At 37.1% G+C, this 12,490-nt stretch overlaps 1 protein-coding gene across 1 annotated transcript in view; it reads left to right on the top strand.

Moving 5' to 3' along the window:
* CCDC146 (coiled-coil domain containing 146) overlaps nucleotides 1–12,490 on the top strand; it is a 430,933-nt gene that overhangs the window by 6,367 nt on the left and 412,076 nt on the right. Inside the window, exon 2 of the mRNA XM_053716534.1 lies at nucleotides 6,771–6,951. Within this exon, the coding sequence (XP_053572509.1) occupies nucleotides 6,778–6,951 (174 nt within the window). The 5' untranslated portion in view covers nucleotides 6,771–6,777. The remainder of the gene's footprint in view (nucleotides 1–6,770; nucleotides 6,952–12,490) is intronic.

The following is a 12,490-nucleotide window of genomic DNA, read 5'->3' as shown; positions in this document are numbered from 1 at the left end:
CTATTTAACAAAAGATACTTAGAGGACTAAGCAAAACTGATAATAAAAGTAAATTGGAGCATTGTTTATATTTTAAATGTCATGCTCTATCTAGTCCATTTAAGTATAAATTTAATTTTGACCATACTGTCTCTTTAAATGTTTGAAAAGCTTTAAAACTGTTCATTTATTAATGCAAAGCTGCAGATTGTGCCAACAAACTACTTGAAAACCCTGGTAAGTATGTTTTACTTATCTCCATTGATGGTGACCAATTAGGGCTAGCTGTAAATGTGTTTATCCACTGCTCTAAGGGATTACTATTTAGCATATAGTTAGTTCTGGCGATTTCCAGCACTTTACAGCATACTTAGGGTACAGTGTTTGGCTTCTTCTCTAGGGAACGTGCGACAAGCAAAATAAATAATATTGCAATATTGTTTAATTTTCATTAATTTATTAATTAATTTTTGGTGAATTAAATTTTAGGTTTATGGTCCCTTTAAATAAATATTATAGCCAGTGTTTGAAAAAAAGATTATTCTAATACTCCTAAACATTTTGCAGAACTTAAATAAAGGGACAGCAAAATGAAAAGGACACTACAGTCAAAATGTAAGTTTCATGTTTCATACAGAGCATTCAATTAAAAAAGAACAAACACAAGTTTACAATGTACTTCTATCATCAAATTTGCTTAGTTTTCTTTATGTCCTAAGTTGAAAAGTAAAAAAACACATTAAAAAACTAACGGCTAGATTTAGAGTTTTGTCGGTAACGACCCGAAAAGCTAACGCCGGCTTTTTTCTGGCCGCACCATAAAAATAACTCTGGTATTGAGAGTCCACATAAAGGCTGCGTTAGGCTCCAAAAAAGGAGCGTAGAGCATATTTAACGCAGCTTCAACTCTCGATACCAGAGTTGCTTACGCAAGTGGCCAGCCTCAAAAACGTGCTTGTGCACGATTCCCCCATAGAAAACAATGGGGCTGTTTGAGCTGAAAAAAAACCTAACACCTGCAAAAAAGCCGCGTTCAGCTCCTAACGCAGCCCCATTGTTTGCTATGGGGAAACACTTCCTACATCTGCACCTAACACCCTAACATGTACCCCGAGTCTAAACACCCCTAACCTTACACTTATTAACCCCTAATCTGCCGCCCCCGCTATCGCTGACCCCTGCATATTATTTTTAACCCCTAATCTGCCGCTCCGTAAACCGCAGCTACTTACATTATCCTTATGTACCCCTAATCTGCTGCCCCTAACACCGCCGACCCCTATATTATATTTATTTACCCCTAATCTGCCGCCCACAACGTCGCCCCCACCTGCCTACACTTATTAACCCCTAATCTGCCGAGCGGACCGCACCGCTATCATAATAAAGTTATTAACCCCTAATCCGCCTCACTAACCCTATAATAAATAGTATTAACCCCTAATATGCCCTCCCTAACATCGCCGACACCTAACTTCAATTATTAACCCCTAATCTGCCGACCGGAGCTCACCGCTATTCTAATAAATGTATTAACCCCTAAAGCTAAGTCTAACCCTAACACTAACACCCCCCTAAGTTAAATATAATTTTAATCTAACAAAATTAATTAACTCTTATTAAATAAATTATTCCTATTGAAAGCTAAATACTTACCTGTAAAATAAATCCTAATATAGCTACAATATAAATTATAATTACATTGTAGCTATTTTAGGATTAATATTTATTTTACAGGCAACTTTGTAATTATTTTAACCAGGTACAATAGCTATTAAATAGTTAAGAACTATTTAATAGTTACCTAGTTAAAATAATTACAAAATTACCTGTAAAATAAATCCTAACCTAAGTTACAATTAAACCTAACACTATACTATCATTAAATTAATTAAATAAAATACCTACAATTACCTACAATTAAACCTAACACTACACTATCAATACATTAATTAAATACAATATCTACAAATAACTACAATGAAATAAACTAACTAAAGTACAAAAAATAAAAAAGAACTAAGTTACAAAAAATAAAAAAATATTTACAAACATAAGAAAAATATTACAACAATTTTAAACTAATTACACCTACTCTAAGCCCCCTAATAAAATAACAATTATAATTTATATTGTAGCTATATTAGGATTTATTTTACAGGTAAGTATTTAGCTTTAAATAGGAATAATTTATTTAATAAGAGTTAATTAATTTCGTTAGATTAAAATTATATTTAACTTAGGGGGGTGTTAGGGTTAGACTTAGCTTTAGGGGTTAATACATTTATTAGAATAGCGGTGAGCTCCGGTCGGCAGATTAGGGGTTAATAATTGAAGTTAGGTGTCGGCGATGTTAGGGAGGGCAGATTAGGGGTTAATACTATTTATTATAGGGTTAGTGAGGCGGATTAGGGGTTAATAACTTTATTATGATAGCGGTGCGGTCCGCTCGGCAGATTAGGGGTTAATAAGTGTAGGCAGGTGGAGGCGACGTTGTGGGGGGCAGATTAGGGGTTAATAAATATAATATAGGGGTCGGCGGTGTTAGGGGCAGCAGATTAGGGGTACATAGCTATAATGTAGGTGGCGGCGCTTTGCGGTCGGCAGATTAGGGGTTAATTATTGTAGGTAGCTGGCGGCGACGTTGTGGGGGGCAGATTAGGGGTTAATAAATATAATACAGGGGTCGGCGGTGTTAGGGGCAGCAGATTAGGGGTACATAAGTATAACGTAGGTGGCGGTCGGCAGATTAGGGGTTAAAAAAATTTAATCGAGTGGCGGCGATGTGGGGGGACCTCGGTTTAGGGGTACATAGGTAGTTTATGGGTGTTAGTGTACTTTAGAGTACAGTAGTTAAGAGGTTTATGAACCGGCGTTAGCCCAAAAAGCTCTTAACTACTGACTTTTTTCTGCGGCTGGAGTTTTGTCGTTAGATTTCTAACGCTCACTTCAGACACGACTCTAAATACCGGAGTTACAAAAATCCCATTGAAAAGATAGGATACGCAATTTACGTAAGGGGATCTGCGGTATGGAAAAGTCGCGGCTGAAAAGTGAGCGTTAGACCCTTTTTTGAGTGACTCCAAATACCGGAGTTAGCCTAAAACCAGCGTTAGGAGCCTCTAACGCTGGTTTTCACGGCTACCGCCAAACTCCAAATCTAGGCCATAAGAAAGCTATGATCACTATCAAATCAAATAATGACAAGGTTTTTCAGTGGTCTGTAAAAAGCCTGATTCTTATACATTTTTGTTTGTCTACCACATCCAAATGTAGGAACTCCAAATTTGTTACAGATGTGGCATAATTAATTCAAAATGATTGGAAATAACATCAAATAGGAATCCAAAAAAATACCCCAGTTGTGTTAGAAGTTGTCACATGACTCTAACAATCGCTGGCTCCCCAACAGCTGTCTTCGTAGGGCAAATGTCCCAGTTTTCAAAGTGAAACCAAGGACTACCCCAATACTCCTTCACAGCCCAACCAACACCGCCCACTCTGCACAAGTGACTCCATGCTTATGCCTCCCTCACACATCACAGACCTCCCGGTTCCAGAGGGCACCTGGGAAATAATGGGAGATATAACAAATTGGAATGAAAGCCTGTGTTTATAGAAGGTGTTACATTTTGTAGTGGTACCTACTTCTCACTGCTGTGGCAGATATTGATATGTTGCATAGGTTCAGTGATAAGATACTCCGCTATTTACTTCTGAATTGCTGGTAGGCAAGTGGTGGGTCATGGGCACTGGTAGAACAAAAACACAGATCAGGGGCATATTACTATCATTTATCTGTGCTGCCAAATGCATGCTGGGTACATGACACTGATTCATGGTAAAAAAACAAATACTGATACCTAAAACATACTTCCCAATATTTCCCAGAGGCTTTGCAAAACAGAGAGGAGCCCTGCGCTAAAGAACTTACAATCTACAGGTATATTTGTAGGGATACAAGCAGTGTTTATTCCTCCCAAACTAAAGCTAAGGTGGCGCGCCTTGTCATTTAAATAACAAAATAACATGTGAAGTGAAACAAGGGACATAAAGGAACAACAAGAAAGTGCTGTAGTGCAGGGGCGACCAAACGCTCTTTTACATGGAGATCTGGTCACTAATGTTGAAACTGGCCTAGGGCCAAATGAATTATACTCACACCTATGGTAAAGATAACTTCCTAAACTAATACATTATAATCAAATATTAACACTTTGGGGTTGATCATAATCCTTTAGAAAAGTTTATTAAATGATTGATCTGCAAAAATCTCCATAGGCTTTAAGGGGACAGTAAAGTCAAAATCATAACATTTATGATTCAGATAGAGCATATTGTTTTAAACAACTTACTTCAATCTAATTTACGTCATTCTCTTGGTATCCTTTGTTGAAAAGAATACATATGTAAACTCAGGAGCAGCAATGCACAATGCTCCCAGCAGTGCATTGCTGCTCCTTCAACAAAGGATACCAAGAGAATGAAGCACAGTTTATAATAGAAGTAATTAAACAAGTTGTTTAAAATTGTATGCTCTATCTGAATCATGATAGGGAAAAAAGTGTAATGTCCCTTTAATGGTGATTTGCTGTTGAAAATCGTTAGATACATTTTTCTAAGGGATTGTTTTCTATTATTGTTTTTTTAACAGCTAAATTCCCCAGCCACTTTATTGGATTAGCCTGTCCAGTCTTGTTACTGAAGTGGTCAAGGTTAGTCACTATAATTTTGTTAGCGGTCTTACATCATCTTATCTTATCACAGGTAGGCTTCTAATTCTCGGATTTGAAGGACACAAAATCTTCAGAGTGAACTTTCAAATAAAAAAGGGAGCAATTACACAATGAAGGTTTATTGAAAAAAATGTTTTACGATGCATAATTAAACATTTTATATTACAATTAAAAAGTGTTTAATGTCCCTTTAATTGTATATTTACAAAATTTAGTACAAATGTGAGGAACTACTTTCTTGGCAGCCTGATAAAATGCGTTACGACATATTCGTATTGCACTATTGCTTTTCCCCAACACAAAGGGGTTAAACACATAAAAGAATCTCAAGGTGTTTACTTTCCCTTTAAAGTCTGCTCTAGAACAGCAATGCACTGCCAATTATGAACTGGCTACAGCTGGTGATTGACAGCTATGCACATATGCCATATTTGATAGCACACTGCTGGTCTGTAACTGTGTATAAACCCTTTGTAAAGGTTAAACCCATAGTCATAGGAAAGCATTTTCTTATTACATCTATAGTTCCCTTTAATACCGTCACTTTCTTTAGTTTCTTTAAACATGTATGTAATAGGTAATAGTGTATTTGAAAGCTTCAACTTGCTTTATCTCTTAGCATAATTGTATGCTTGGGATGGTATTTGGGGCAGACAATATCCAGCTGCTGTTGTAGACAAGCATCCACTGATCATAGATTAACACACTTTAGTCTTAAAGGGACAGTAAACATTGGGGGGGGGGGGTTTACAGAATTCTGCACTAACAATAAATGCTCCCTAAGAGCACAAGGTGGCGCTAAGAAAAAAATAATAATAATAATGTATAAAAATGCAAAACAAAAATATGAAATATAAAAATATATAAATATAAAAACCAAACATAAAATATATGCACGTCCAGCAACAAGTAATATGTTATTAATCAAACTAAATAAAATCAAGACAAAGTTCAAAAATCAAAAGTAAAGTCCAGCTGTGAACAAGGAAAAAAATCTCTATCAGACGTGACAATGTGAAAGGCTGCGCCCCTTCTCAACCCCAAAAGGTGATATTCATATTATCCTGCAGATGAAAGCAAACAAAGGGCGCCTCATGTGTGTATCAGTAGTTCCAATAGATACTCCTACAGCAGTGTAAATGTGCAGGATACTCACATATGGTAGCATCACTCAGTTGTGCTTATAGAGACAAGCTGAAGGTTTGCAGTGCTGTTCTCCGGCAAACAGGAACTCCTGTGTGTGACTCAATGAATTTAGTAGCGAAATAGGAATAAACAGCCTTATTTAAAAGCACATGGAAATTTATTGTAACAAAAGATAAAATGGTCATATAGACCCACAAATGCAGGGTTATAACAAATTGGTTATCTGCTAATACAACGCGTTTCTCGGCTTGCACGCCGTTTCCTCAGGCATAAGCAGAACAGTGAGCTGAAGCACTGCAAACCTTCAGTTTGTCTCTATAAGCACAATTGAGTGCTGCTACTAAATGTGAGTATCTTGCACATGTATTCTGCTGTAGGAGTATCTATTGGAACTACTGATACACACATGAGGCGCCCTTTGTTTGCTTTCATCTGATCTGCAGGATAATAAGAATTCTGTACAATGTGCAAAATTATGTATTATCTGGGTAGCTGTCCCTTTAAAAAAAAAAAAAAAATGTCAAATTATAACTGTGTGCACCCAAAAGTTTTCTTATCATTTATTTATAGCCTTCCTCTTTGGCACTGTAGTTTTTATTAGAAATGTGTCACGGGCTTGCTGTGTAATCACAACTTAATAAAGCGCGCTCCTGGGCTGGGCTGTTTGAGTATAGCCAGAGATGATCACTATAAATGAATGATAAGAAAACTCTTTGGTGCATAAATGTATAGTTTGACATCTTTTTTAAAAAGGGACGGCAATCCTTATGATACATCATTTGCACATAGTACAGAATTATGTTACATTTTTTCCGTTTCCTGTCCCTTTGATGTAATTACATTGTAAGGCATCTGTTTTATGAGCCCCTTCATGCTTTTGTTCATATTTATTTGTATTGATATTTCTAGCATAAACATGAGCAGCATTGAAGAAGAACGTACTCAGCTAAGTGACTCAGATTCTGAAACTAAAGAGGAGGAAGACGTCCAAGACCAAGAGAAGCCACTTTTTGCACTAGCTCCCTTTTGTGTGGAGGAAGAAGGTCCAAAGGATGTTTCTGCAAGTCCTGCCTTTCAGTGTTTAGATGAGGTGAGTGTATATGTCTGTTGTTATATAAGACTGGTCATGTCTTGGATATATAATCACCCACCAACTCATGTTTAAAAAAAAGATTAAATGGACAGTATACTCAACTTGAATTTCTCTTACATTTAGGAAAGAGCAACTTTAGTAAAAGTTTCTTAAAACAGCTTAAAGACCATTTAAAGCAAATGCATTGTTATCAGTTGTGTATTTCCTGCTATTATAAATGTCCAGGGTTGATCAGGACCAGGATTACTTAGGCACTGTTCTGCTCTGTCTAACTTTCCATTCATCTCTGCAAATCTACACCCAACTGCGCTACTGACATGCTGTGAATCCTCCTAAGTTTGCTGCAACTCCACCTGGAGTCTCCAAGCCTGAGCCACCAGCCTCCCCATTCCAAATAGCTGCTGGGAAATGTTGGGAAGTATGACTAATTATGCTCATTGGCTGATAGGTACGAATGCTCAGCGTACCAGTCGGTGAGCATTAGAATCAAGCACCTATCAGCCAGTGAGCATTAGAAACAAATACCTATCAACCAGTGAGCATTAGAATAAAGTACCTATCAGCAAGTGAGCATTAGAATAATGTACCTATCAAACAGTGAGCATTAGAATAAAGTACCTATCAAACAGTGAGCATTAGAATAAAGTACCTATCAAACAGTGAGCATTGGAATCAAGTAACTATCAAACAGTGAGCATTAGAAGGAAGTACCTATCAAACAGTAAGCATTAGAATAAAGTACCTATCAGCCATTGAGCATTAGACACAAATATCTATCAAACAGTGAGCATTAGAATCAAGTACCTATCAACCAGTGAGCATTAGAATCAAGTACCTATCAGCTAGTGAACATAAGAATCAAGTACCTATCAGCCAGTTAACATTAGAATAAAGTACCTATTAGCCAGTGAACATTAGAATCAAGTACATATCAGCCAGTGAGCATTAAAATCAAGTACCTATCAGCCAGTGAGCATTAGAATAATGTACCTATCAGCCAGTGAACATTACAATCAAGTACCTATCAGCCAGTGAACTTTAGAATCAAGTACCTATCAGCCAGTGAACATTGGAATAAAGTACCTATCAGCCAGTGAGCATTAGAATAAAGTACCTATCAGCCAGTGAACACTAGAATCAAGTACCTATCAGCCAGTAAACATTATAATCAAGTACCTATTAGCCAGTGAGCATTAGAATCAAGTACCTATCAACCAGTGAGTATTAGAAACAAATACCTATCAGCAAGTAAACATTATAATCAACTACTTCTCAGCCAGTGCACATTTGAAGCAAGTATCTTTAATCTAGTGAGCATTAGAATAACGTATATATCAACCATTGAGCATTAGAATAACGTACCTATCAACCATTGAGCATTAGAATCAAATACCTATCAGCCAGTGAGCATTAGAATAAAGTACCTATCAAACAGTGAGCATTAGAATAAAGTACCTATCAAACAGTGAGCATTAGAATAACGTACCTATCAACCATTGAGCATTAGAATCAAATACCTATCAGCCAGTGAGCATTAGAATAAAGTACCTATCAAACAGTGAGCATTAGAATAAAGTACCTATCAAACAGTGAGCATTAGAATAAAGTACCTATAAACCAGTGAGCATTAGAATTAAGTACCTTTCAGTCAGTGAGCATTAATAGCACATACCTCTCAACCAGTGAGCATTAATAGCACATACCTCTCAGCCAGTAAACATTATAATCAAGTACTTTTGTTAGCCAGTGAGCATTTGAAGCAAGTAATTTTAACCTAGTGAGCACTAGAATAAAGTATCTATCAACCTATCAACCAGTGAGCATTAGAATCAAGTACATATCAGTCAGTGAGCATTAGAATCAAGTACCGATCAGCCAGTGAGCATTAGAAGCAAGTGCATATCAGCCAGTGAGCATTAGAAGGAAGTGCATATCAGCCATTGAGCATTAGAAGGAAGTACCTATCAACCAGTGAGCATTAGAAGCACATACCTATCAGTCAGTGAGCATTAGAATCAAGTACCTATCAGCCAGTGAGCATTAGAATCAAGTACATATCAGCCAGTGAGCATTAGAATCAAGTACCTATCAGTCAGTGAGTATTAGAATCAAATACATATCAGCCAGTGAGCATTAGAAGGAAGTACGTATCAGCCACTGAGCATTAGAATCAGGTACCTATCAGCCAGTGAGCATTAGAAGGAAGTACCTATCAGCCAGTGAGCATTAGAATCAAGTACCTATTAGCCAGTGAACATTAGAATCAAGTACCTATTGGCCAGTGAGCATTAGAAAGAAGTAAGTATCAGCCAGTGAGCATTAGAAGGAAGTACCTATCAGCCAGTGAGTGTTAGAAGGAAGTACCTATCAGCCAGTGAGTATTAGAAGGAAGAACCTATCAGCCAGTGAGCATTAGAATCAAGTACATATCAGCCAGTGAGCATTAGAATGAAGTACGTATCAGCCAGTGAGCATTAGAAGGAAGTACGTATCAGCTAGTGAGCATTGGAAGGAAGTACCTATCAGCCAGTGAGCGTTAGAAGGAAGTACCTATCATCCAGTGAGCATTAGAAGGAAGTACCTAATAGCCATTGAGCATTAGAAGGAAGTACCTATCAGCCAGTGAGCATTGGAAGGAAGTACCTAACAGCCAGTGAGCGTTAGAAGGAAGTACCTATTAGCCAGTGAGAGTTAGAAGGAAGTACCTATCAGCCAGTGAGCATTAGAAGGAAGTACCTAATAGCCATTGAGCATTAGAAGGAAGTACGTATCAGCCAGTGAGCATTGGAAGGAAGTACCTAACAGCCAGTGAGCGTTAGAAGGAAGTACCTATCAGCCAGTGAGAGTTAGAAGGAAGTACCTATCAGCCATTGAGCATTAGAAGGAAGTACGTATCAGCCAGTGGGCATCTAATATTTATACTAGAGGAAGGCACAGGTCCAAATAAAGTACTTTTCGACACACACATTAATGTACTTGATATATTTTAAGGGAAATTAAATGAATGTGTTAAAGGGACACTGAGCCCAATTTTTTTTTTTGTGATTCAGATAGAGCATGCAATTTTTTTTTTTTTAAATACTTTTATTTACCAACAAAAGGCAATGCTATACAGTGATACGGATAAGAGTCATAACAGTCCCAAGCAGCCAAAAAAGAGTTGTTAACATCTGATAATTCATACAGTTTTATCAGTCCAAAACATATTGTATAGCCTCAAACACACAGTCTTCTTCAAGGGAAGTTTACTTTTATTATAATCCGAATTAAAAAAGAGAAATAATAATTATCTTAAATCGCCCTATGTTGGGGTTTTATCCACAACACAATCGAACAATCAACCACACAAACCAAGAAAGTCCAACTCTCTCCCTGCTCCATTTACCATATGTTTAAAAGAACTAATTCTGAGTTTTGAAACGGAAAGATCATATATTCCCTTTCGTTTTCAGAAAGTGATTTAATATACACTGCCCATTTATTAAAATATTTCCTTATATCATCTTCATTATCTATGTCTGTGTCTTTCTGTTCTAGTAAGCATTGTTTTTTCAGACAATTCTGAATTTCAGAGACACTAGGTACAGAGCGCATTTTCCATTTTTTGCATATCAAATATCTGGTGGCTAATATGGAAGTAGATACCAATTTATCATTAGGATGGCGCTCATTTGAATTATCAATACATAATATTATCTGGTAGAGAGAAAAGGTCACTGGGGGAATTTTTAGGACCCTATTCAACCAATATTCTAGCTTACGCCATGTATTTCTTATTTTTGGGCAATACCAGAACATATGTTCAAGATTAGCTGCTGAGAGTGAGCATTTAGGGCATTTATCAAAATCCAAATTGTGTATCCTGAGGCCTTTTTCCGGAGTGAAGTATGCTCTATGAAGCAATCTAATGTGCGCTTCCCGCCATGTGGCAGAGAGAGTTATCTTTGCCACTTTACCTATAGAGTGTTGCATAATTTTTGAATCCACCGTGTTCTGCCCTAGAAGTGAGGTCCATGTTGAGGCGAGCCTGGTCAGGTTTAAATTTCCCCTGTTACTACCAAGTAGCTGATAGCACAGACAAATGGGCATCTGATTAGTTCTCATAAGTATAAGCCAATTTTCCAATTTACCCAATTTCCAACTCCATCCTACTTCTCTAGTTATTTCAAAAAGGAAATGTCTTATCTGTAGATAAGCAAAAAAGTCTTTATTAAGTAAATTAAATTCCCTTTTCAGTTCTTCAAATGTTTTAATAGTTTTTCTTTCTCCATCTATCAGTAGAAATAGTTTGTTTAGTCCATTCTTATGCCATCTATTAAAAACCTCAGAGTTCAATCCAGGTTGAAATTTTGGATTACCTATCAGAGAAAGGTAGTTCGAAGCTTTGGGATTAATAGAGAGAAGCTTTAGTATCTTCCACCATGCCTTAATAGGATTAATGATAACTTTAAGTCTCTTGATCTCTGATGGTAACTCTTTAGGAGAGGAGTGTAAAAGTGCTAAAGGAAGATACGGATCACAGATGTTAGTTTCAAGATGATTATTTAAAATGTAGTCTTTAGACAACATCCAGCAAGCCGCTATTCGTGCCAAGAAACTGAGGTTATACGCTCTGATATCTGGAAGTGCCATGCCTCCAAGTTCACGAGAGAGGGAAAGTTTGTTGAGGGATATTTGTGCCCTTTTCCCCTGCCAAAGGAATTGTCCAATTAGACCATTAATCAGCCGAGCATCTTTTTCGAAAAGAATTACTGGGACGTTCTGAAGTATATATAACAACTTCGGAAGGAGGATCATTTTAAATAGTGCTACACACCCTGAAATTGATAGTGGTAGACTCTGCCATATTCTAAGTTTTTCCCTAATTTGCTTTATAATTGGGGGTATGTTGAGTTCATATAAATCACCGGAGTTCATCGGGATATTTATTCCTAAGTATTTAATTGAGTTTGTTACTATTTTAAATGGGTTGTCTATACATGAATCACTATTCTTCCGAATCCAGAGAATTTCGGATTTGGCTGCATTTATTTTATAACCTGAAAAGTATCATACTGATCAATTATCTGCATAAGTTTGGGAATATTGATTTTAGTATTTGATAAATAAAGCAGTACGTCATCCGCATATAACCCAATTTTCATCTCATGATTTATAATCTTGATACCTTCCAGGCTTTGTCTTATCATGATTGCCAAAGGCTCAATGGCAACATCAAACAGGAGTGGGGAGAGAGGGCAACCCTGGCGAGTTCCTCTTTCCAAAGTTATAGGTGAGGATACCGTTCCATTGACTATCAGACTTGTGGCTGAGTGTTTATATAAATTCTCTATGAATTCAGGAAATTTACCTTTGATACCGAACTTCAGTAAAGATATATTAAGGTGTTTAAAAGTGACAGAGTCAAACGCTTTTTCTGCGTCAATAGAGATAATAGCCATATCTGGAACCCCAGGTAGGTCCTCTCCCCCCCCCCCCCCCCCAGTCGAGAGATTTTTTTCAAGATATTCAAGTGTAGCTAAAACCTCCCTAATTT

The sequence above is a fragment of the Bombina bombina genome, chromosome 6 (genome assembly GCF_027579735.1).
Source record: "Bombina bombina isolate aBomBom1 chromosome 6, aBomBom1.pri, whole genome shotgun sequence".
NCBI classification, from domain to species: domain Eukaryota; kingdom Metazoa; phylum Chordata; class Amphibia; order Anura; family Bombinatoridae; genus Bombina; species Bombina bombina.
The sequence above is the reverse complement of the archived record's forward strand: the minus strand, read 5'-3'. Positions and strand labels throughout refer to the sequence as shown.